Source organism: Musca autumnalis, unplaced genomic scaffold (assembly GCF_047663935.1).
Source record: "Musca autumnalis isolate F117 unplaced genomic scaffold, ASM4766393v1 scaffold_5, whole genome shotgun sequence".
In the NCBI taxonomy this organism is placed as follows: domain Eukaryota; kingdom Metazoa; phylum Arthropoda; class Insecta; order Diptera; family Muscidae; genus Musca; species Musca autumnalis.
This window is the reverse complement of record NW_027412088.1, coordinates 74,169,962-74,197,078: the sequence shown is the minus strand read 5'-3', so window position 1 is coordinate 74,197,078 and position 27,117 is coordinate 74,169,962. Positions and strand designations below refer to the sequence as shown.

Below are 27,117 nucleotides of genomic sequence, written 5' to 3'. Positions count from 1 at the left end.
ACATTTTTTGGTTTTTCTTAGGTTTTCACGGTTTTGCTTGGAAATCGCAAGTCCTATCGAAATGGAACTAAATTTTGTAGCAGCGAAAATTCTGTAAAGAGTGACCTGCATAATATTTTCGTAGGTTTTACCGTTTTTGTGATATAGAAGTTCAGATCAAACACTCAGTTTTTTTTTCGCAGGTCTTCAGGATTTTGCTTGATAACCGCCAGTCTTATCAGAATGGGACTAAAGAAAATGTTGTAGCTGTGAAAATTCTTTACAATATTGGCTTTCGTATCTTTTTCCTAGGTTGTACTATATTTGAGATATATAATTTTAAGTTGGAAAATTGCAGTCATTACACTGTTTTATAAAGATCCGATAGAGTCAGTGCATTGTCCCAATTTGAACTTCTATATCTCAAAAATGGTAATATCTACGACAATATCATGAAGGTCAATCTTGTAGAGAATTTTCATAGCTACAACATTTTCTCTAGTCCCATTTCGATTGGTCTTGCGGTTTCCAAGCAAAATAGTGAAAACCTAAAAAAAAAACCTTAAAAATGCCGACTTGAATCGCGTTTTATTTAAAAAGCGGTCCGGCGTTTTTTTTTTGTTTTTGATTTTTCTCATCTATGAACATTGTAGTTTCAGAATCTGCAAAAACTTGCCGGTGTAAGCACCTTCCATTTAAAGTTGCTTCAAGAGCACCGTGGATAATGAGGCTAAAACCTTCAAAATATCGGAAATCGGGGTGTACCGTTCTATGGATGCTATTGAATAACGTGGGGCTTCGTGGGTTTGTACCTTTGGACCTCTCTCTCTTGATAATGAAGATCTCTTCTGACGTGCCTGTACAATCCATTGTGGCATTACTGCATCGCCAACATCTACGTTTCGCCATGTAAATGGTCCACTAGTGCCATGAAGAAGCAATACCCAGGCAACATTCTAGTAGGTTTGAATATTTTTCTACTGCGTACCGCTAACATTTCCATACCACACCGGCCCCGCGTGTTTTACCACAGAGGAGCCTATTGATTTGTAAGAGGTCAACAACGTTACTTCTGATATGTTCAAGGGGAACCACACTTCAGCCACCCATGTGGGTGCCACACTGCAGTGAATTTATCGCCAGGTATTTTCATATTTCTCAGATGAAATAACTGCACTAAGTCAGCTATCACACATGCCATCGATCCGACGTCAAGGTCGGACAATTATACCCATACGTTACGATCTCTATGTAGTCTGAAGGGTGGAATTTCCGAAATGTAGAGATCAAACGGTTTCAGATATATCTTTCCTCCTTGGTGAACTCCCTGCTTAACTCTACGGTCGAGAAAACCACGTTACGAATATGGGACCTGATTTTTATGGTCGAGTCAGAACGGCATGTCTTATCACACCACTTATAGAGAAGTTTTACATGACTGAACTTCATAGTTGAAAATGTAATGTTGCCCAGCGTGGGAATCCAACCGGTGCATTCTGTGTGCCAAACGGGTGTGCTTACCATTGCACCATGGTTGCACCCAATATAGTTGATTTTCCAATGTTTTAAACATGGATGGGGGCAAGTCTGTTTTATGACCTTCAAAAAATACCGTCAACTATCAAAGATTTTCAATAAGTCAGGAACCAACACAACGAAGGTTTTCAATAAGTCAAGAACCAACAGAACTGTTCAGTTTGGGAACTGTATAACAATATTTTTTTATTTACCGACAATATTAAAATACTTTAAATTTTGGTAATTAACGACTTTTTCGGTAGGATAACGACCAAAATGTAGTGGTCGTTAAGTCCTACCGATATCGAGAGTCCTATCAAGTTTTATTACAACGTTTCATTCATAAATTTGCGTTTTAATTTAAACACTTTTTGTCGGTAACTCAAAAGAAGAGAGTTACGGAATTCCACTACAGGTTAAGTCCTTAACTGACATGTATGTATATGACATGTAATGCCGCAGTGATATTGTGTATTTTTCGTAATCCATCCTGATGTTGGGCAACTGTGAAGAGTAGTGTCTCTAGAATCTTCGCTATCGGCATGTAGCGGGACCATTCTGCCAACTTTCAAATATGGGTGGCTAGTGACAAATTGACAAATCCGGGCTCATCCCCTTACTTCAGAAATACAATTGAGATTCCATGATGTCCATAGCTGATGGTTTATCGATTCTGATGACATCAGGGTTCGTGCATCGATGCTTATCAAACTCATTTCCGAGACTTTTAGCCACTTCTAGGAAATTTGGTATAATTTCGGATATTCTACCAGCAGGTATGTAGCTAGCGGCTGCAGTTGTGATGATGAAGCGTAAAATTTCCTCAGCTACTGAGGGACTGGGCAGTTCCCTGAAGCGTAGATTGGTAAATTCTCTGAACCCTTGTCAATCAGATTTTCCATGGTTCAGAAAAGCGTGGCGTTCTGAGGTTATGAATTCGAGTGGTCTCTTAACGGAGACGATAAAATGGCGAGATGCCTGGACACCTCATTTATCAGACCTGATGCCATTATAGTGATGTCTGGCGAGATGTGGCAATCTCTACTTATTCTCGTAGGAGCGTCTTCGTTCACCATGCAAAATGTGGAGCTCACAGTTTACTCGGCCGGTGCACTAACCCACAGGTAATTTCCAAGGAAGTAGAGACGATGCTTATGATGAGCATTGAACATGAGCTGTTTTTCAATAGCGCACTATTATCCGCCGAAATAATACCAAACATTCTGTGTGGGCAAAACGATTTCGATGATTTCGCGATAATATATTTGGGTTCCTGTATGTTTGTGCTTGTGGATTGACCTATAGACTCAGTAACCGAAAGGCATACTAAAAACCTTCAGGTTTCTATGCTTAATTCCATCTTTCCTCAGGACCTCTAAAATCTTGACCCTTCAATATCCTTCCTAATGCTGGGGTTTGCATATAGGACTATTCCACCTATATATTCCGAATTTAGCTTCTACCCTTGCATGCGAAAATATTGTTGGCAATGTCCCAATATTCACATCTTCAGTCTTCAGTTCAGTACTGTAATTACAAAATGACATATGTTTTTCGAATGACAATCCTAATTTGCGTCAATGTAAAGGCATATAGTTTTTTGACAGGTTAAATAGTATCTGAGCATCACAAAAATTATGGCAACTCTGTGACCCCTGTCTCCACTAGGGTTATGACTTTTTGACATTTTTCCTCAAAAATGATTTCCTGTAGCAGGGATGAATGAACTTTTGCCTATTAATCACTATGCTATCGTTTATTCCATTGAAATATAAAAAAGTTCACGCACAAATCGATTTTAAAAAAATAATTTTTTGAAAAAATATATGAAATGAAAAAATTTTTTTTTTTCAAAAAATTATTTTTTGTTGCACGAATGAATAAATATAAGCCTACTAATAACTATAATAACGTTTATTTCATTCAAATATTAAAAAAGTCGCGAAAAAAGTCACTTTGAAAAAATTTTAAATTTTATGTTTTTTGTTAAAAAATTATATTTTTGAATAAAAGCGTTTACGAAATTTTTACGATTCTCAGAATTGAAGAAAAATAGTGAGAAATAAATTTTATGTCATTTTAAGTATCTCATGTGGCTCTAAAGTTTATTTTCAATTATATATCTGTTTTCAGTGACTTCAAAAAATTGTCCATAATTTTGATAAATTCAAATTTTAAAATCATTTTGTGCGTGAGGGTTTTTCACCGAATCACCTTATAATTAATATTTTATGTAATCTTATGGCAAAACTCATCACGCTATGATACAGGGATATGAGGTTGTAAAAAAGTCATAACCCAGTCTCCACAGCTAGAGTATGGAGCCTAAAACGATTAAAAATTTTGAGCGAAAAGCTTCGACTTTCCATAGCAAAAATATGCGGCTATACAGTAGGCTGGGGCGATTTGTATGGAAGGAAAAAAAACCTTAATAGGCTCTTCGCGTTTCTTATTCCTGGGATTGAACTGAGCAACCATAGGTATATCATGAAAATCGAGCCTCCCGATTTTGACGTTAAATTTTTTATCAACGTTTTTTTACATTTTGGCATATAACAGCCAAACCATTGAGATTTTTGATCGAACAGAAGGACAACAATTGTAGCCAAGACAGTAGTTAAGAACTCTCTAATACATCGCAAAAGCATTGGAACCTTCCTTCAGACAGTTTTAGCCTTGAGAAGGTGCACATTTTTCGAAAAATGTCGATAAATGGCACTGTGCTACAAAAGTTGACCAGAAAAATATTCAAGCGTTCTGATGCAAAATTATATCGTGTTGGGATCCATGGACAACGACAATGCCTTTAATTCGTTTGTAGCACTTCGTTTTATTTTCTTATAACGGTAAAAGTAGTGAAAATCTGGGTATGTTACATTTTCAAATTTAATCGGACATATCTTCTTTGTTTTCACAACGGATTTCTATTGACCCTTCTTCCTTTTAAAGGGGTGAATAATATCTTTCGAACAAGTTATTATTATTTTTAAAACGGTATTTTTAATAGTCTAAGTCTGAAAAACCCCACAAAAAACTATAACTGAATTTCTCACAATTTTCAAAATAAATATTGAACAAAACAAAAAAGCATTATATTTTTGAAAATTCAGTTATAGTTTTTTGTGTGTTTGATCAAAAATTTCAATGGTTTGGCTGTTATATGCCGAAAAGTCCAAAAAACGTTGCTAAAAGTTAAAGTCAAAATCGGGAGGCTCGATTTTCACGATAGACCTATGGTCTAGCAGACTTTTTTGCTCAGTTCAATCCCAGGAATAAGAAACGCGAAGGACTCATTAAGGTTTTCAAATCGCCCCGGCCTACTATACAGTCAGTGCATTGTCCCAATTTTAACTTCTATATCTCAAAAATGAAAACCCTACAAAAATAACGTAAAGGTCAATCTTGTAGAGAATTTCCATTGCAACAACATTTTCCTTAGTTCCATTTTGACAGGTCTTGCGGTTTCCCAGGAAAATCGTAAAAACCTAAAAAAACCTAAAAATGTGAACTTTGACAGCGATTTATTTAAAAAGTCATACGGCGATTTTTTTTATTTTTTTGATTTTTCCCATCTATGAACATTGAAGTTTCAGAATCCGCAAAACCTTCCAAGGTGTAAGCACCTTTCATTTAAAGTTGGTTCAAGAGCACCGTGGCGGTTGAGTAGATATGGATAACTCGTGTTAAAAGGCTTTCGTCCAAATATTCGATTCTTTTATACAAGCTGTAGGCAAGGAAAACCATAATCTCTATCAAATAAACACGTATAAAAACATATGTTTTTGTTTATATTGGAATTTTATGCCAATAAAATTCCATTCGTAAAAAACTGCAGAAAACACTTGTGTTATGAAAGAAGTAGCAATAAATAAAAACACTTAAAGAATGAAAAAAGACAAACAGCAAACTCAAACCAGAATACAAGAAACTAAACACTTAAAACTAGTAATGCCATATTTAGTGAAATAACATATCAATAATAGTTAATGGCCAAATACAAATGGTGGTTGAAACTGCAACTAAGCCAAGTTAATAATGCTTTGCAGCAAACTATTTCTACATTGCAATTAAAAAAAAAAAAAAACTAACGAACGAACTTTTTTAAAACTAATAACGCTTCAACTGCTATGATTGTTTTATAATATTGGGGTGTTTACCCATAAATCTCAAAACCATTTTAAAAGAAGAGCAAAAGAGAATGTGAGGGGAGGTCGCTTACAAATGCTTTAACACATGCACAAAGATATGTATGAAGCAAGCAAAATAAATTATTTGATTTAAAAAAGAACACAATCATAACATGTATTGTTTAATCGCGTGTAATTAATATGCAAAGAATGCAGAATGTTTTTTTTTTTTGAGCTTTTAGTTTTGTTTCTGCCATTGTTTCATATAATCAACAGAACACTGACATACATGCGCGTGAATGTTATTGCAGCACAAGAGCTGAAGAAAAAAGTGTAATAAATTTTGTTACGATTTCATATTGCCAACAACAGGCAGACAGACAGACAAACAGCTACACACCCCTTTGACACCCACTTTACTCTCTTTCTCCGTCTCTCTTCGATCAAAGCAAGGTAACCAAGAAAATACTGAACCAAAAACAATAACCAATTGAAATAATTCCATCATGTCGTTTTTGTTTTGTGGAACATTGCCGTTTGTTGCTTGTGTCTTTTGTTTTGTAGTGCAAAATATTGGCATTATGATGCTGTCAGTAGTAGCAACAACATGAGAATAACATATGACATTTTGTAATTATAGTACTGAACTGAACACAAGATGTGAATATTGGAACATTGCCAAAATTTTTTTCAGAGGCAATGGCAGAGGAGATGTTCGGTATAAATTTATTGGAACAGTCGTTCATGGAAACCCCCATGTCACATGAAACATTACATCAGGAAGAATTTTAAAGAGCCAAAATTTTAGGGTCTAGGGGAAATTCAGAATATATGTATATGATGGAATTATGGATGGCATCAGGATGGTCTTTAGTATGCCTTTCGTTTACTGAAACTATATATTATCCCGAAATCATACAAAGCGTTTTGCTCTCACGGAATATTTGATATTAGTTCACTTTTGGAGGACAATAACCGTCTGGTGCTAGGGGGCTTCGATGTTCATCATGAGGGCTGATCGAGTAAATTGTTAGCTCTACATTTTGAACTATGGAAGAAGACGCCCCTACGAGGATAAGAAGAGCTTGTCAGAGCCATTGTTGTACCAGTTTAATAAGTTACGTGTCAAGGCAGCACGTCATTTCGCTTGGCTCAGATCATCTTTCTATCATTGTCTCCGTTAACATACCACCCTCATAAGCTCTGAACCATGGATGAGCTAATTGGCAAGGATTCAGAGAATTTGCTAAGCAACGCCTCAGGGAAGTGCCCAGTCCCTCAATTCCTCTTGTAGCAGAGAACATTTTTCGGGACAGCACCAAACTGTAGCCTCTCGCTACATACCTGCTGGTAGAATAGCCGAAATTACACCATACTTCCCAGCAAAGGCGACGAGACCAGCAAATAACCGTAACAAGCTATATCGCATGAACCCTACAGTTAGGGTACTTTCTTTTGAACTCAACAGTTGTCAACAGTAGTGCAGAATTGATAAAATTGTGTGAAACCGTTACATCGCTCTTAAATCCCGGAAATAAGGGTGATAAAATGGCTGTTTCTTTCAACGGCGTGTCAGTGCAAGACCCTAAGATGTGTGCGTGTTATATTAACCTGCAGTTTAAGAGCATCTCGATAGTGATAGACCCTTTCAGTGGGGAATGTACCACAACCACTTACGATGAGCGATGTTAAAGATGTCATACGAAACGAAAAATAATGTAAAGCTTTGTGTGGGACACACGGAATCTCAGTGGTAATTTATACACAACTGAATGAACTCAGGGTTGAGTATTTGACAAAAAAAAAAAACAAAAAAAACATTGTTCCACAACATCCCATACGGGACAAGGGAGACTTCTCTCATATCAATGAGTGCACCCCGATTCATATTTAGCTCAATGATATGGGACCTACTGTTTATCGCCGAGTCCGAACGGCGTGTCTTAAGACACCACTTATGGAGAAGTTTTTCAAGGCTGAAATACTCAGGAAATGTCGCCAACATTACTGAGGGGTATTTTGCCACCGTTGAAAAATGTTTGATGTTGCTTGGCCGGGGAATCGAACCCCCACCTTCTGCGTGCAAGGCGGGCGTGCATACCATTGCACCACGGTGGCACCCAGTATTTGACAAGTGCCTTTAATTTATGGATGGTCCCCCTACTGATGGCAGGTAAGGATACCGGCAGAGGCGAATCGTACATTCCGATAGCGAAGATTTTAGAGACACTACTCCTCTCAGTTGCCCAGCATCAGCATGAATGAAGAAAAATGCCCAGCGCCACAACCGCATTACACACACGTCACTTGAGAATTGAATCAGATACCCACGGTGTCTACTGCTCACCACCTGTACGGCTAAAATGAGGCTCCTCTGAATTTATTGGTCGATAGTGTCCTGATTCCGATCACTATCTACCCGGAATATTAGGTGTATTGTTTGATAGAGTATTTAAATCATTCGAGCATGCTACTGAAGTTGCGACAAAATCAGTTGTAGTATCAAACCCTCAAGCCAAAGGCCCGTAGGATCTTCCCCAAGGAGGAATAATATCGACGAAACTGTTCAACCTCAACTTTTCTCAAATTCCACAACGACGACAGACGGCATAGAGGTCGCAATGTATGCGGATAACATTACGATCATGGTGTAGGGTGTGATAGGTTAACTGAGGAATGGAAAACTATCCAATGCTTACCTCTGGGTGGCTGAAATGAGGCTCCTCTGAAGATGGCGACCTAATTCTGAGCACTAACTACCCCGAGATATTACAGTGGCTTGATTGAGACACCTCCAAAACATGGTTTTTGAACGCTTTTACAACATTTTCTGGCGACGAAAAACATTGACAACGCCTTTTTTCTTGATTTTCTGGAATCAAATGAAGTCATTGGATCCCCAATCGGGGCAGTACGGCGTATACCCATAAATTCCACGTTTTGTACGGTCAAACAGGCGCTGGTTTGAATCGATGTGTGAGAGCTCGCATTCTCATGATGCAGAACATTTCGTCTTCTATTGTTCGTTTTTCGAATCTCTCAGGAGATTTTAAGCAAACACATTTTAGTGTAATCCTCAAAATTAAACGTCCTACATTTCTCAAGCCGTAGAGTCGCCACACGGTCAGTATTGCCGAAGAAACAGGCGAACATTTGCTTCGAAGGTCTATTTTCATGAACAACTCTGGTTGGATTTGGCTCGCTTTCGAATACCCAAACGGTCGATTCCGGTTTTGTTTGGGGCTTCTAAGCATATATCCAAGATTCGTCATCTTTGACGATCTTAATAATGCCGTTTGAAGCACCGCGATTGTTTTTATGCACAATTTCTTTGCACTAATCCACGTGAGCCTTTTTTGACCGATTTGCCAATTTTGCTGAATCTAGCGAGAAAAATCCATTTTTGCGGCCAGGTGTTCATGCTATATCGAATGTTAGTTGGTGGAATAAATGCCCAAGGATGTCTCTGTCTCACGGTATATAACATGGCGATGTTGGATTATCCGTTCACGCACGGCTTAATTTGTTTTCTGGTACAACGGCCGTTTTTGGACGACCTTCACGACCTTCGTTTTTTAGCGAGTGTCCGCCACGATTGAATTCATTAAACCAGCTTTTCCATAGTCCTATAGGATGGTCCTTTATCGACATACAAAGATTTAGTTTGATCGATGCACTCTTGCCGTGATTATCCACGTCGAAAGTTGTGAAGAATTTTCTGACGAACATGTTCACAAGTAAATTAATTTTTTTTCGCAAAGTAATTTTTTCAAGTCGCTGAAAACAGCCCAACAAATGGTCTTATGTCAAACTGACCAGAGTACGCTTAGGTTAAAAACTGTCAAGCTTTCCAAAAAATGTCAAATGGCATCTGGCGACCCTGGGAGTTGCCTACGACAGTAGGTTTTTTAGTACCCCTCGTAATAACAAGGTCCTTAAGCCGCTGGCCGGCAACACTTTTGGTGCTGATAAAGAAACCTTTTTAACCCTTTATAAAGCAATAGTCCGGTATGTGATAAGCTATGTCACAACGGTGTGAGCAAATGTTAGAGCTACAATGAAACATTCACAAATGCCAGAATGCTGGCCTGAGGATTGCTACAGCATGCCTCTTATGACACAATTGGAACATCTTCGTTTGGAGGCGATGATGTCACCTGTGCATCAGCACAACAAGATGTTATCGATGCAGTACCCGCTTGGGGGTTATAGTTGTGAGCATCCATGGCACAATCGTTGTGGAGGAACTTCCCCCATCCATGCACGTTGGGAGAGATCGTCATGATCTAGACAGGTCTAAATGAACCAATGGGGTTGTACACTGGCAGTACAAAAGTATAAAGTGAATGCTGTACCCAGAATCCACTTCATCCCTAGCAGTAGGAAAACTTCAGCTGCCAGGGTAAACACGATTGTTTTTAGCTCAATTAAGATCTGAACGGTGCAACCGCCCGAATTCGTATTGGGCCCTAATAGACAGCACGTTATCCAACACATGGACTGGGACCGCACGATATGCTGCATCTATTTAAATGCCCCTCTAAATCCGCTCACCAGGTTGCACGATTTTGAAATCCAGACCCAGAGGAACCAGATAACAGAAAATACGGATGAATGGATTTGTGGTGCTACACCAACAAAAATGACCCATAAGCACTTGGAAGAATATTCAAACATGCCCGAATGCCATGCTGAGGACTGCATCTGGTTGCCTCCTCTAAACACCAGTAGACCATCTTAATGAGGAGACGAAGATTTTACTGGTACATCAGCACAACAGGATGTTGTCGATGCAATAACTGCTTGGGTGTTATCGCAGTGAGTATCCCTGTTACGATTTAATGGAAAGGCTTCCCCACCCAGGCACGTCAGGAGAGATCTTTATGATCTACAGAACAGATCATGGGGGACCACTCCCCATGCATAGCAGCAGAAGAACGCTGTCCAGCTAACCCCACTCACCTGTATCCTGATTCTTTATAGACGCAACCAGTCCAGGTTGCAGAATTTTCGAGTCTGGATTCAGAGGAACCAGAACCTGGTAATTGAAATAATACGCAAACGAACATATTTGCCTTGCCACAACAACAAACCATAAGCACCAATCTCGTATTATTCTTTGCCAGCTATTTTTTTACTATTTTCTTGTGCTTAACAAATTTTTAGTAATATTTGTTATATAAATTTTTCTTATAAGAAATTTATTAAAAATGTTTTTTTTAGTCTACTCACCTTCGGTATATCATGTGTTGTGCCATATATACTATCTCTTGGTGGCAATTTTGGCGGTTTTTCACTACGCTTGAGTGCCATTTGTTGTGATTGTTGTTGTTGCATTAACAATTGTTCTCTGGTAGCTGCGCCATGGCCATTGATACCCGCTGCCGCCATAACACTGCCATTATTCAGTAGAAGATTTCCATTGCCAACGACGCCATTGCCGTTTGTCATAGATTGTGATTGCGATTGTTGTTGTTGCTGTTCACGTTGGAGCATTTGTAGTTGACCATTATGAGCTGTGGACATCATGCTACCCATGCCACTAGCACCAAAACCAGAGCTACCCGAACTACCGCCACTGCCATTGCCAGCAACACTGTAAGGATCCTCATCGGGTATGGGTATTCTAGGACGATTTTTAATATCAACCAAAGGTCGTTGAACTGTAAACAGAAAAAACAAACAAAGATGAAGCATAGAAGAAAAGCTTTACTTAAAACAAAGGCAAGCAAAAAATAAATCAATTACAATTTTTACAATTGTCATCCTTTCTAGATATATGCGTAACTATGACTTGCAAGCCAATTGAAAAAAAATCATGCGTTACTCCTAAGACTTTTTTATTCGTTACCGATTTCAATGTTTTATTGCTTTGTAATCGCAAAAATATCTTCAAAGGTTTCTAGTTCAACACAAATCCAGCACATGGCCTTTTGACTACTTGGCAATTTTACTCCTTGTGTTGTTTTTTTGCTGTTTTCAATTATTCATTGAAATATGATTGCGGCCTAAGCTTTAAATGCAAATTTTTCATTTTCTTTATGGCCCTTTGCGATTATTGACACAACAATTGGCGGCCGGAATTCAAAGGCCCAACAATTGCAAAATGTTACAATTCATGTTCAAACGCAAAATGACATTTGAAAATGAAAGCTGATGTTGCAGGTATTATTTGTGGCATTGCTTTTGGTTTTTTGGATCACACACAGAACAAAAAAAAAAAAAAAATACGCAACAGATTCAATCTTTGAAGATGAAGTTTGAAATTATAAACTTGGGACAGATTTTAAAGTACGGGGTTTATTCGCAGGTTCTATACAATTATCATTTCGTTGTTTACCAATGATGTTTTAATTCAACGAAAAATCTTACATGGACCAAACAGGAACCAAGTAAAATTGGAGGTAAACAATGCTCCATAGATCTCGAACCGTCTTAAATCTCAAACTAAGACTTTTTATGAGTTTTCTAGTTCTCTAGGATAAAATTACATCAAGTGTAATAGCTAAAGATAAGATCGACTCAACCCAGGCCACTGAAGTTTATTTTCTAACACAAAATTAACAAATAAATACATTTCATGAAACAATGTTTTCCAAAGGAGTCTGCTATTTTTAAATTTTTTTCTATCTTTTCCTTTATATATTTGTCCACAAATTCTAAAATAATAGTTCTGGAACAGAGCAAATGTGATAGTTTTCTTGGTTCGAAAGCACTACCATGACAAACTGCTCACATAAACTCCTATTATAGATATTCCTGAAAGTATGCTTTAAATATTTACTAATTGTAGTGGTGTTTTACTTAACACACAATTTTTCTTCCCTTGATGCCGAAAGAATGGTAGTGTGAGTAGGCAAAGAAAGGCCTCGGTACATAAGCGGTTGGTTTTTGACTTAAGTCATTTCTGATAAAAAAAAATAAAAGGTAAAGGCTTGACCGTTCTTTGTTCTTTTATCAGATATGACTTAAGTGAGGAAGTCATGCTTCTTATTGTTTAAAAATTAAAATCAACTACTTTGCTTATAAATTCGTTAACAATAAATATATGAGGATATTAAGCCCTTATCCATTGGAGAAACTCATATAGAGACCAAATATTCTTTGCCTTCAAAATATTATAACATAAAAATATGATGTGGATGGTTAAGATATAATGTGGTATATTTGTAATTATGTATCTCTATGTGTTACAATATGGCTTTAATTACAAATTAAGTAAATAAATAAAAATAAATAAAAAATGTGTACTTCCCGAGATATTTACCTATAAAATTCCACAAAAGACCTCACTTACAAAATGTTCTTTCAAATTGTAATTTTCTTAAAATAGCTAATAATTCGACCGGGGATTTAAAATTTGGACAGGTGGAAATCTATGGTTATAACAAATTCTTTCCAATTGTGATTTTTCTCAAAATAGACAGCCTTCGGCCGGGGATTTACGATAACGCAAACAAAATGTTCTTTCAAATTGTGTTTTCTGTAAAGGGCCTATGTGGAAATTTGGAGACTTATAACTCGGGAAATATACATTTCTGCAACAAAAATAATGCACCGTAATGCACTATCTGTGGTAAAGTTTTCATACTTTTCTGCGCTGGGTCGGTTAAGGGAAAGATAAGCCTTTAACTTTTTCATTCTGTTTGTAACAAGGATGACCCTATTAAGTATACTGTTACGGAATTAGATTTAACTAATCTCCGTGTAGACGTTGTTTTATTCCCCGATACGATTTGTACCAAATAAAACAGGGTTCGTTTTAGATTACGTTTCTACAATGCTTTATTTACTTTATTACACTTATTCGGAACCGACTTTAATTACTAGCACACAGCTTGTATCTAGTTAGCACGCAGCACTTCTTTTACCGATCTGTTCAGTTCAACGCTTAAAACACAACTCCTCCATGTTGCCATTCGTAACTCTATTTATACCCAAAATCTCCTTGGTCTAGAAATATCTAGAACATATGGCAACCTCTCGAATCTGTGAAGCGAACACACAGACACACATTCGCACTAAGCGAACAACCATACTCACATACATACAAGTAGACAAGCACAGTAATGACGTAACAACAACAAACAACTACACGAAATACAAGAAGTAGGAACTTAACGATAATTACATTATTATGGCAAAACAAACAAAAGAACATTAACAAAAGGTAATGTAACGACTAGAATGATGAAGAGAGTTCTACATGGTAGTTGTTGTTGCTTAAATAAAGTAACTGCGTAATAAAACTTTACGTTACAATTCAAATTTTTAAATTAACGGAAATTAAACTAAACTAACTTAAACCTATCAGTTACATTCGTAACAATACATATATCATTTCTTCTTTTAACCATATCCCCAAAAAGTGAAGAATTGGGGGAGATTTTGACTCAGTATGGAATCATGTAAAATTTACAATCCTAAAATTAAACAAATAATATCATCCTATAACATATGACTTCGTAATATAATTTGTATAAAAAAAAATATTTCTCCTGGATAAATGGTTTCTTCTTGTGTAGAAAGTATCTTCTCTTTTGGCACTTTTCATCTAGAACTAAGTTTCATGTTACTTTCATGCATCAACTCGAAAAAAGAAGGAAACAATTTCATCGAAAACTTGGGCAAAATTAATACTGATATTTTTGGGATATATGTACAACAGTGTTCACCAGCAACAACAAATTCAACCGCTTCGTTTGTGTTGCGCACACACACGAGATTATCTATCCCTCTCTAGATAAACATCGTGTGTGTTAATTCATTGCTAAAACAAAGAAGATGGTCGGTGGTGAGAGTAACGTTCAAACTCACCACAATTGAGATTGTGTGTGTTCACACAGACACGGCTCGCGAGCCCAGTGGTGATTAACACTGATGTACAACAGTGTTCACCAGCAACAACAAATTCAACCGCTGCGTTGTATTGGGGCCCAATACCCAATAATTGGGCACACACACGAGATTACATTTTTTCCATTTTTCGCAGTTCTTAAGGAGAAAAAGCCTCACAAACATGAGTAATTTTGAAGAAAAAATTGTATTTGAAAATAAGAAAAAATGGTTATATTCTAAGCGAATTTATTATATATTTTAACGCCTTAATGTAAGTTGAATAATTTAGTAAAGTAAAGGGTTACCATATATTTTGGTCATAATATCGGTCAAAATGAAAATATTTAATATAGATGTATGGATTTCCTTAAAGTTTAAGTTACTTTCCAAAAATTCGCAAGAATGGCCACTAGTACCACATTGAAGCCTAGCGCCTGTTGATTTCAAAACTGTATAGACTTTTTGCGAAAATTTGCGTTTTGGCAGTTATGACCAAAAGTTTAACTCCCTTTTTTAGTTGCTGAATTTATATTTTTTGGAATATTTTTAAGTAATTTTAATATCCTTTCTTACATTTAGTTTCAATATAATGTTTTTTGTGCTATTAGCGATTGCTATGGTCATGGTACCTTATAAATGTGATGAAAACTCGCGAAAGAAAAAAAATTGGGGATATTCACTTTAACAAATAACTTATTTCATTTTTGGGACACCCAAATGTTGGACCACGCTAAAAACATTATTACAAGTAATTCTGCAGACAAATGTGGTTAAATCTTATAAAGTACCAAGAAAAGGATGGTAACCCTATATGGAGGATGTGGTCAAAAGTGGACCGATATGGCATTTCTTTAAAAGATGGTGTTCTGAAGTCAGAGTTCATTATAAGAACATATTCGCTTAGAATATTTGGCTGATCTCTGCCTGAATAAACCGATATAAAAATCATATAGGGCGTATACCAAATAATGGACCAATACTGACAATTTTTCGCAGGGAGGTTTACTATGCATTATAAACTCTTGGTACCGGATTACAGCAAATGTGGTTGACAAATGTGTTGGTTACAGTAAAATACTTCAATTCAGAATGATTCATTACATGGCGACCACTCTAAATTTTGGACCTAGGACCCCAATATTTTACTTAGAGTGTTTTTAGGCCACTATGACCCATTGATAGCAATTATAGTTCGATATAATATTTAGAAGTATTTTTGTCCCATGTAAATGCCACCACTGTGCAACGTAGCAAGCGAAGAGCAAAAGAAAAAATGGTATTAATTATGTTGCTTTTGTCTTCAGTTTTCTAAATACAATCGTTGAGTAAAGACGGTAAAATTAGTGAATAAATCAGTGTTTGTCTTTTCTTAAAGAGATTGTGCTTTTTAGTAAATTAAAGGTGAATGGAAATGTTTTGTTGGGCACGGAAGAAATCGCATTTAAAATGGGTAATTACATCAATTCCATGATTCCAGATGCCGATTTCCCGCTGATGATTTCAACATTGAGGAAAATGTGTGTTTATTTCACAACTAAGGAGAAGCGTTCAACGATGTTTCTATATAATGTTTTATTTTTAAAAGTGCGACTTTTTATAAATTTTTTCATTCAGTTCTTCTTTTATTAAGGATATTTTTTTTTGGATTTTTTTATGTACCTATGTGTCTATTGTTGCTTTTGTTTTTTTGCTATGCCTTTCAATAAACCACCACCATTTATAAATGTGTGTATATGTTTAAGATTGTTTGCATCCAAACATATATTTGTTTGCAGGACCCAAACACATATGTTTGTGACAGATGTTAGAGAGGCGTTTTTTTCTTCCGTGTACATATGGGGTATTCTGAGTGAAATCGAACATTTTACAAAAAGTGGTTTTTTATTTCCTTTAGGTTTTGCTGTATTGATGTTGCTCCTCAGCAAAACATTTCGGCATATTTTATAAACTATATGCAAAGAAATACTCATAACTTCTTTAATATTAGTCCAAATAGAAAAAAATCTTTTTTTGTATATTTTGTGTTTTTATCAGCTACTCGTATCTAATAAAAATAGAAAATTGTACTCTGGGTTTGGGTGCAATTTTTGCGAATTTTTTTTGTATTAAACTGCGATTTATTGCAAAAGTTTCATGTCCTATTTTGTAGTGATATTAAATTACAAAATTGTCATTTGTTCTGGTATTCGAATAATTACTATTTTTTTAAATAAGCATATAAAATGTTTCCTTTATATCGGTGTAAAACATTTGTTATTTTACAAAAAAAAAAAATGTTTTGTTTTTTTTTATTTGGGACTTTATCTTAAAAAATGTTTCATTTGTAGATTTTGAAAATGAATTAGCAATTAGTTATCAGGGTTAAAATGTTAAGGAAATCACTTTTGTTTATGGGGCCTCGAATTTTATTGATTTTGCCGTATTAAAGAATATAGAAACGTTGTATTTTATGCACAAAAAATGAGGAATGGTAATGAAATGTAAATGAATTTTTGATTAAAAATCGGCAGACTTTGTTTTAGGCAGAACTCCGATTAATTCGCGAGTGAAAATATGGGGGAGGTGGTATTCTTTTTTGTGTGGAATTTTTTTGATGGCGGAACGGCAACTTTATTTGGGTTGTGGGGTAAGTTTTTGTTTGGTGGTGTGTAGGGGGCAAGTTTTCGCCCATAATTTGCTCGAATTCGGAGTTTTGGTTTTAGGCTATTTTTGATGCGTGTATTATTTCTTAGCTTGTTGGAATTATATAGCGTTTTATGTGGATTATTTATTTGAAATCGTATGGAAATATATTCGTGAGCTTAATCCAAATCTAAGCCGATTTTCATCATTTTTGAGAAAGTTCGTCCTTGGGCCAAAAAACATATTTGTGTAATTTGTTTTTAACAAAGCCATTAATAGTTTAACTTGCACTGCACCTCTGAGTAATGGAAGTTTTTTCATTCCTGAATTGACAAATAAAACACGACTTTCAATAAAATAAGGCAGTGAGCCTAAAAGTATACTGCATATAATTTAAATATTTCCGAAATATTCATAGTATGACGGAAAACATACCATTAAATTCAAAACCGAAAGAAATTATAAATCAGGAATATTGTCAATTATTTCATATTCCATTTCAGAAAAAATGATATTTTTTTTTGTGCTACATCAACGATTTTTGATATGTAGGTTTTGGTTGTTGCGGACAAAAGTTATGGCGCTTTTATTTCGCTTTTTAAGAAAGAAAATATTATAAAAACGCTAATTATTTTAATGAGCACAATTGTTACAAAAAAGTTCTCTCGAAGTGACTTCAGCGAGTAGATTGCATAATACCTGCAAAAGTTACACAGAATTCGCGGAATGTACATAAAATTGATAAATTATTGAATATAAGTCTACTTTTTTTCAAAATTAAGGCCCATTTAGTGGTCATATAATTACATAAAAAATTGTTGTGGCGAATCAAATGAGACAGCAATCACACAGATTGGTGTTATAGTTTGGATTGTACAGCCAAAATAAACACATATTTTGGTCAAAAAATAATTTTTTGTTTGAAAAAATATTTTTTTCAGTAGTAGAAAATGTTGTAAAAATTTATAGGAATACTTCCTTCATTTTGCTTAAATCTCCCAATAAAATAGACGGATTTTGCTTTATTGACATTCATATTAAAGCTTTCCCATTAGTTAAGCTAATTGGGTTGATGAGGATATATATCAAAGCTTCTGAAATGGAAATAGAGGTCAAATAACCCATTTTTATTTATATGCATTTTAAAATACGTCTAAATCGCGTAATTATCAAAATCATTTTGTCCGCATGTGATTTTCATATACAACAAGACCATATCTATTAATTTGTATATATTTTTCTACTTTGGATTTTCTTGTAACTCGCGTTTTAGTGGATGGATTTTCACGGGGAATGATTTATTAGATCCGGAACGTAAAAAACTAAAATGTGCAATCAAGTACGAGGAAATCGAATGATAATTGTAAAAATTAGGCCCGAAAAATAGGTTTTTTACAAAAATGTTCACACAAAATTTCCGCATTTGGATGTAGATTTCTATGAAGCTGTGCAGACTACATTCACATTAGTCGTATCAAACAACTCAGAATCGCAAGTACTACAATCCTATATATGATTTTTTGAAAAACATGTTTGCGGAATGAAATTAGAAGAACATTTCAAAAAAACACTGTAAATCTGGCTTCAAAATGTCAGCATTATTTAATGGTAGAAGCAGTTCAAATTTTGAAAAGTATTACATTAGTGAGATGATCCTTATTTAGTTTGCTTTTACTTTTACTTTGACATGAAAATCGGGAGAAGTGTGGCTTACTCACAAATCGAGAGAAAACAAAAAAAGACATGGTGGCTTCAACCCATTTTTACCCATTTTTTAACATACATATAGCCACAGCTTCCACACAAATTATCTTTTAAGGCCAATATTTTTTGCCACGTCCAAAAACATTACATTTTATCCAAAAATATTTAATTTGTATAATATAGAACCACAAGTCGCGTATTCTAAAAGGGTAAACCATAGCTTCAGCTATGTTAAATTTTCAAAAATATTGGTGAAATATAGTTGGTTAAACGAATAAATAAAAAAAAATATTTTCAACACATATTAATTTTCATTTATAGACAATCATCGTTAGTTTTGTGCATACTGAGTTTGAGAAATTCTCTACATGTTATGATGATTTTCTTTTGCGAAATATCAATATTACATATTCAATATTTAATACATATTTATGAACAGAAACGAAAAGTTTCTATGCTACTAATGAAAATAATTGCTGAAAATTGCTGATGTCAATAACCAGACTACTGAATTTTCATATCTTTCAAAAATTCAAGTTGAAAAGTGCTGATATTTTTTGATGATTTTATATAATTGTTGTCATATTTTTGCATATTATAATAAAATTTGTAAAAATATAACAATTCCCTTCGCCGGGATGAAATCATGATATTGGTAGCGATCAGTAAATTTTGCAGGCTGTCAGTGCGTTTTGTTAACATTACTCTCTGTAAAGAAAGTAATGATGAAGTTAAGCCAATGGGGGAATACTCCGGACTTAAGCAATAATATTTAAAAAACATGTAGAATATCAGAATTTTATATTTGAATTTTTGGAAAATATGCAAATTCTTCTGTCTCCGCTTTACATACATATTTACGTATAAATATTTTTGTAGGCTTATACAATTTTGGAATGTAAAATTTTGCAACATATGAACCCTCTGCATATTTTCATTAACATTCAGTTGTTTTGTTTTTTATACTCTCAAAGGTATGAACCTCCATTGTATTGTAGACTTTATTCGCATTACCATAGATATCTGATTTGATGACCCAATGACTTGCTTACACAACATTGCCGACCGACCAACAAGAGCCTAGTTGTTGTAACATTGATATAAATATGAGTCAGGCAATAACCTTAACTTTTATACTAAAACTAATCAATTTAACCAATTAATCACACAGAAACGATACACCAGACAATAGGTTTTCCATTTGTTTGTTTTTACGATTTGTTGGTAGCTGAGAGAGTGTGCGTTGGTCTGTTGGTTGGTCAATTGATGGCATCTTCAAACAAAACAAATAGCAAAAAACGAGAAACATGCATTGAAATTGAAAATGTTTTTTCTTGTCTGTCCGTATTATGGAACATTCAAGCAAGCATAAACCATCCATCTTTTAAACCACCCCACGTTCACCACCGCCCTCCTTTCGAGCGCACATTTGTCTCTATGTCAGATACATTTCAACCTTGTACTTGTTTTCCCATTGTTGTTGAGAACAAACCTACTTTACATCTTAAGTGTCTAAGATGCTAATGTTGATGTGTGTTTACCACACATGTATACCTACATACGTACATACATATCTGATGGTTGTGAAGAACATCAAACGAAATTTGAAGTACAAATTCTAATATTGGAATTGGTAATAACAAAAATATATATTTATTTGTATTTTTCAGAATCGCCGCCAATTCACCTGCCTACCGATCCATTGTACTTACCTGGTGGCAATTTACTTTTCAGCATATCCATTGCAACGACATTGACAATCAGTACCCATATGGGGCATTCCAGTATGTCACTTTCGGACTTAACAAAAGCCACCGCTGACAGACATTGAGTCTCCAAACGTCGTCTATCTGGATAGGCTCGTCTCAGTTCACGATTAACATTTGATTGAAATTTTTTCATATCAAACAACTGCAAAAGAAAAACAAACAATCAAACATAGAAGAAAAGTTATGTGAATGCAATATGCAATGTGACAGATGACAAGAATATATGTTGTAGGTAGCATTCATTATAAGGGAGCTATAGTTATTTAAGATAACCGTCTGCTTCTATACTTACTTTGACTATTTTTTCACTTTCCAATGCCTGATTGGGCAATTTCAATATATCAGCTCCAATGGAAGTCTCCTCATTTGGACTGCTAGCCGTACTTTTGATATAAACATTACTTTTGGCATAACGTCGTATTAAGATATTGCCAGCGTCGTCCATTTTGATTTTGACACCCTGTAAAAGATAAAAAAGAAAAAATTGAAGTGATGAATACTAATTACATTTTAAGAAATCTAAATGATTTTCTTTTAATAAAGTTTTCTCCAAAAAATCTCCTTACTAAAAATCGTCGTTATAGGTCCATGTTTTGATATAGCACCCATATGACGGTACCGTTTATTTTAAGGATTTTTAGGGTTTGAGACCCTATTTTCGAACCAAGTTGGCTAAAAATTAATATTTTGGATCCTAATCATGTTAGAATCATTCAAATTTCTGGAAAAAGCAATAACTATTTCTCGGAAACTACATTTTTTAATTTGAATAAATTACGTTACACAAAATAAGCGATTTAATTTTACCTCAGGTACTAAATTTTGTTGAAATTCCAACTTTAGTGGACTAGAACTTTCAGGGGGGCAAAGATTCGTATACACAAACAGTTGCCTTAAAGTGTCCTCTTTCAGGCCATATATAATTTTGTACCAGACACATTCCATCCGTATAACACTTTTTCAAATTTACTGAAATTACATGGAAAAAATGTGCCTCTTACTCTCTTCCCATAATCATTATAGCATATTTACATAAATAATTTTTTTTTTAAATACTAGCAGATCCCGGTTCGCATTGCTGGCCCGTCGTAATAAGTTTTAATGACAACTTTTAATGTTTGAAAATTCAAAAGTCGGCATTTTCTACCTCACTTCTTCGAGGAGAATTTTAATTTTATCAACTGATTTTGTCTGTAACCTTTCTTTTCTCTTACGGGCTTTGTCAGATTTTTCGCCTATTCATGTTTTTTAGGATTTATTATCGACCATATGCCCCGGCTTTTTCCTAAAGCGATCAAATTATAAAAGTTAAAAAAAATGGTTAGTCGAATTCTCCCGCGTATTGAGACTTATATGTTTTAGTTTTTCAATGTATTGAAAAGAGTGGGCGTGTTTTTTTGTTGGTTCCAAATATGTACCTAGGGTACACACAACCCCATTTTCTCCCAAAATGTATGCTGAAACCGATATAATCATAAGGTTGGTTTAGACATATAGTTTTTAAAAGAAAGGCGTGGCGAAGGTACTCCATCTACTCCGAAATTCGTAGAGTATACATAATAACATCAAACATTGAGATTTTGCTGCAAATTTGATGGAAATCGGTTCAGTGCTATTGGAGATATAACATATTTAAAAACAAGTAAAAAAGCGTTAAGTTCGGCGGGGCCGAACTTTTCATACCCTCCACCATAAAATATTCTGAACTAAAATGGAATAATTAGTTTTCATTCCTGTCCCCAACTTTAAGTGGGTACGTTGAAATGTCAGATAATGTACATAAAATGTTTCATTCGGTAGGCCCTTTTTTATGGTGCCTATATCTAACTATGTATGTTGACAATTTTTAGTGGGCTAGAAATTGGGAGGTACCATTATATAGGGGTTATAATAAAACATGGACCTATGTTGACAGTTTTTGATGGGAGCCTTTAATGTTAAATTAATCCTAATTCGGTTAAAAATTGTAGCTAGAATCCTTAAAATACCGAAAATCGGTACATAACGTGGGAACTTCAAATGTCATTTACAGCTAGTTCGGAGGTATGTGGGCTATACGAAAATATGTCCTTAAATGAACAATTTTTGTTGTTGTTTTGTTGTTACAGAAAGTTCGTCCAAAAAATAAGGCTAAGGTACGGAAAATCGGGAGGTTTGTTTTGGGGCAATACCAAAACATGGACCTACGTTCGGTTAAACATTTTAAGAAAAATCCTCAAAGTACCGAAAATCGGTAAGTATCGTTATATTGGGGCTATGTTGAAAATTGTTGATGCAGATGTGTGGTGACCACTACAACCTTCAAATGTCAAATTACAGTTAGTTCGGTAAAAAATTTTAGCTAAAATTGCCAATTACTGAAAATTGGGAGGTACCGTTATATGGGAGCTATATCCGAACATGGACCTATGTTGACAATTTTTTATGGAGAGGTGTTGTGACCACTATGAACTTCAAATGTCAAATTACTGCTAGTTCGGTTTAATATTGTAGTTAAAATCATCAAATTGTTGAAAATCGACAGGTACTTTTATATGGGAGCTTTATCAATACACCTATACCTTTCTTGACAATTTTTGGTGGAGGGGTGTGGTGACCACTAAGAATTTCAAATGTCAAATGTTCAAATTACAGATAATTCGGTTAAAACTTGTAGGTAAAATTTTCAAAATACCGAAAATCCGTTATATGGGGATACCGAAATCCGTTATACCGAGGTACCGTTATATGGGGCTATACCAAAACATGGACCTACGGTCATAATTATTTCGAATATAAGTTTTTTGGTCACTAAGAACAAACAAATTATAGCTAATTCGGTCTAGAAATGTGAATTTAAACGTCAAAATACCTGAAATCGGGCGGTAACGTTATATGGGGGCTATTCCAAAACATGGACCTATGTCCACTAGTTATATAAGTTTATTGACTTTTAAGAACCCTAAATGCCAAATTATAGCTAAATCGGTCTGAAAATGTAGCTAAAAACGGCAAAATACCGTAAATCGGGGGGTACGGTTATATGGGGGCTATACCAAAACGTGGACCCATGTCCACAACTTTTGTTATATAAGTTTATTGACACTTAAGAACCCTAAATGTCAAGTTATAGCTACATCGGTCTGAAAATGTAGCTAAAAGCGTCAAAATACCGTAAATCGGGGGGTACCGTTATATGGGGGCTATACCAAAACGTGGACCTATGTCCACAACTTTTGTTATATAAGTTTATTGACACTTAAGAACCCTAAATATCAAATTATAGCACCGTAAATCGGGGGTACCGTTATATATACCAAAACGTGGACCGATATAGCCCATCATCGAACTTGACCTGCCTGCAAACAAAACACGCATTTTCCAAAACTTCAGCGTCCTATCTCCATTTTTGTGGATGCTAGAGTGATTACCACAGACGGACGGACGGACGGACGTGCACAGATCGACTCAGAATTTTACCCTGATCAAGAATATATATTCTTTATAGGGTCGCAAATGAGTATTTCAATGCGTTACAAACGGAAAAACAAACTTAATATACCCTCCATACTATGGTGGAGGGTATAAAAAGCGTGGTCGGGTTTTTAGGGCCCGAAGAAGTACCTAGATTTTAGATTAATCTGTAAATGTTTAAACCGATTCATGTCTAATTTTTGCATATATAACGTTTTAAAAAATATCGCATAGGGGAGGTGCCCGCCTTCCCTGGAATACAATAAAATATGTTCGGGGACCATCCCTGTATATTCCCTGATAATTTCAGGAAAATCGTTTCAGCAGTTTTTGAAGAAAAAAATTTTAATTGAAATTTTTTTAATTGAAAATTTTCTTTCTATAAAAACCTAAGCTGGGTTATGACGGCATTTGATTTTTATTCATACAGATATGGCGTTTTTTTGAATATGGCCAAGGGAAGTACCCCGCCCCTTCGATATTCAAGAAAATATGCATCTTATTTTCACCGTAGGCCATCTCTGTACATTCCCTGAAAATTTCAGGAAAATCGGTTCGGTAGTTTTGTAGATGTAACATATTATAAAAAGTGGGCGCGGTTAAGCCTTTGGTTCCCAAAAAATGTGGAAGGTCGGAGACACAACCACAACTGTGTCGCAAATTAATTTCCAAACCGATACATTCGTAATTATTGTAAATATAGCATTTTTAAAAAAATAGAGTATAGGAGAAGTACCCCGCGCCCTACGAAATTTAAAAAAAAATTTTCGCACATTTTAATCGAGGGTCATCCCTGTACAGCTCCCTGACAATTTCAGAAAAATCGGTTCAGTAATTATTGTAGAAAAGATAAAAATTGAAAATGGAAAAAGGTTGGCGTACAATTGGGCGTGGTCAAATGTTCTTTACATAAAAATCTAAGTCGGGGTATGGCGAACATTTCACAAAAAGAATTATCCAGATCGGTCCAGCTGTTCTCAACAGATTTGATTTTTATATATAAATATATAACATTTTTACATTAAAAGTGCAACAGGAAATAATTTTTTGAGATTTTTTTTTTCAAAAAAAATTTTTTCAAAGTGCGGAACTTTTTTTATTATAAATGGAATGAATGCTATTTTTGAGAAAAAATGTCAAAAAGACATAACCCTAATAAACACATGTCGCTGTCGCTACACATAACTCTAAGGTCAAGGAAGACTTCAGTGGAAGAAAGAAGAACAAGTAAAAAAGTATCAGTCGGCTTTGCCGACAGAGATATACCCTCTGGCTATGCCTGGGGTCTTTTCAGAAATTTGTGGCCCTTTTTGGACATTTGAACTTGCCGACAAAAATGTTGACTAGGATTAAAGTTAAAAAGTGTTGCGGAGGAGGTACTTGAAGGAGTGAACCGACATAGTTCATTATGGAAGTGGATCTTTTTTTCCATAGATATCGCGCCCACCAGTCATTGCAGTGGGTCATCGTATAAATGTTGGACCAGTATACCAGGAAGCATGGACTTGTACACGGAAAACATAATATAGTTCTTAACAGGATCACAACGAACACAAACGATCTTCGAACAGAGCCTTAACTGGACTTAGGCACAAACGTGGGCCATTTTAGAAGTCAAACTAAATTTGTACAAAATATTAGGAGACCCAAAGTTTGAACCAAATTGGTTGATCGGTTCGGGGGTCATCGTGCCCTCCAGCCACTACATATGATGCCATAGGGTAGTTTTCTACCCCTTTCGAGCTGTTTTCTAGAGAAGTATGGACTTGGCTCTGAAAAAACTTTTTACTTCAACAAAAATCAAAGTGATTCGAGAGCAGGTCTTAATGTGAAATTTTTACTCGAAGGAATGGACAAATATAGTCCATACCCAGCAAAAAAAGTCCTCCCAAAATCATGGGTTTTGTAAGGGATTTTTGGCAGCCGTAACTACTCGCAAACCCCCTTTCTTCCCCATTATTTTTACAAGAGCATGTCGCACTTTTTTTATGACCACTAGAATAACTAGTTATTCTGTGGCCACTAGAAGTTGAAAAGTAGGTTGAAAAAAAAATCTATTTTTAGAACAGTTAATGTAGAGATTTTTTTTAATTTCATCACTCTTCTTACTTTAATTTTACTTTATTTTATTTCGCTCGCTGTGCGCGTTGAACATACGAACCCTCTGATTTCTAGCCAAAGACACTACGTGCTATGCCACGCACACGAACATTAAGGGTTGCTTAAGAACTTAAATGTGCAGTGCATATGTGCACCACGAACTGTTATTTTTTATTTAAAAAATCTCGCGTGCCGACAGTGAGCGTTGAACACACAACCCTAGGATTTATAGTCGGACACACACTCACTGTGCCACCGTCCTCATTACTTAGTGAGGAGCAAAGTAAGTAGGTTTGCCTCGTAATTTTTTTAAGAAGTATCCCATTACTTTTCAGATTACTTGTAATGGGAAAAGAAACTTGTTTACATTACTTTGTAATGGGTTACGTAATGACTAATGAATCCGAATTTTTGCTGGGTATTCAAACCTAATCTATATCTGGTAAATATATTAGGATGTGTAAAGTATGGACCAAATCGTTCATTCCCTTCAAGAGTTATCGTGGGCGCAATTTTTCCGAACATTTTTGAACTTTTGTGGGGGAGGTACCTGATGGATTGGGCCGATATGACTTATCTTCGAACTTAAAGTAAGCTTGAACAAAATATTACAAAATTTCAGACCGAATCGGCAAAACATTTCGAGAGTTATCTTGCGCTCCAACCAGTACACACGGTGTATAGGGCTTTTTCAGGCTATTTTCTCAGGAAGTAGGACTTGCCCCTGATGAAACTTGTTCCGTCGTAGGGGATGGGGGGGCAGTGAATACAAGTTGTTACAGCAAAAATCAAATCTTTTCCGAAAATTTGAGTCCGAGGAACCCGAAGGAATGGACCGATTGAGCCCATATTGGAACTTTACTTAAGTCTGGTAGAAATTTTACGATGTTGAAAGTATGGACCAAATAGGTTATTCAATTCAAGAGTTATTGTGCGCACAAATTTTCCGAACATTTTCGAACTTTTGTGTGGGAGGTACCGGACAAGTCTATCAACTCAAAATTGTC

At 35.5% G+C, this 27,117-nt stretch overlaps 1 protein-coding gene across 1 annotated transcript in view; it reads right to left on the bottom strand.

The window, feature by feature from the left end:
• exp (expansion) overlaps positions 1 to 27,117 on the bottom strand; it is a 221,567-nt gene that overhangs the window by 19,479 nt on the left and 174,971 nt on the right. Inside the window, exons 6-8 of the mRNA XM_073989456.1 lie at positions 20,850 to 21,017; positions 20,501 to 20,699; positions 10,857 to 11,287 (exon numbers count right to left, since the gene is read on the bottom strand). Of these exons, the coding sequence (XP_073845557.1) occupies positions 10,857 to 11,287; positions 20,501 to 20,699; positions 20,850 to 21,017 (798 nt within the window). The remainder of the gene's footprint in view (positions 1 to 10,856; positions 11,288 to 20,500; positions 20,700 to 20,849; positions 21,018 to 27,117) is intronic.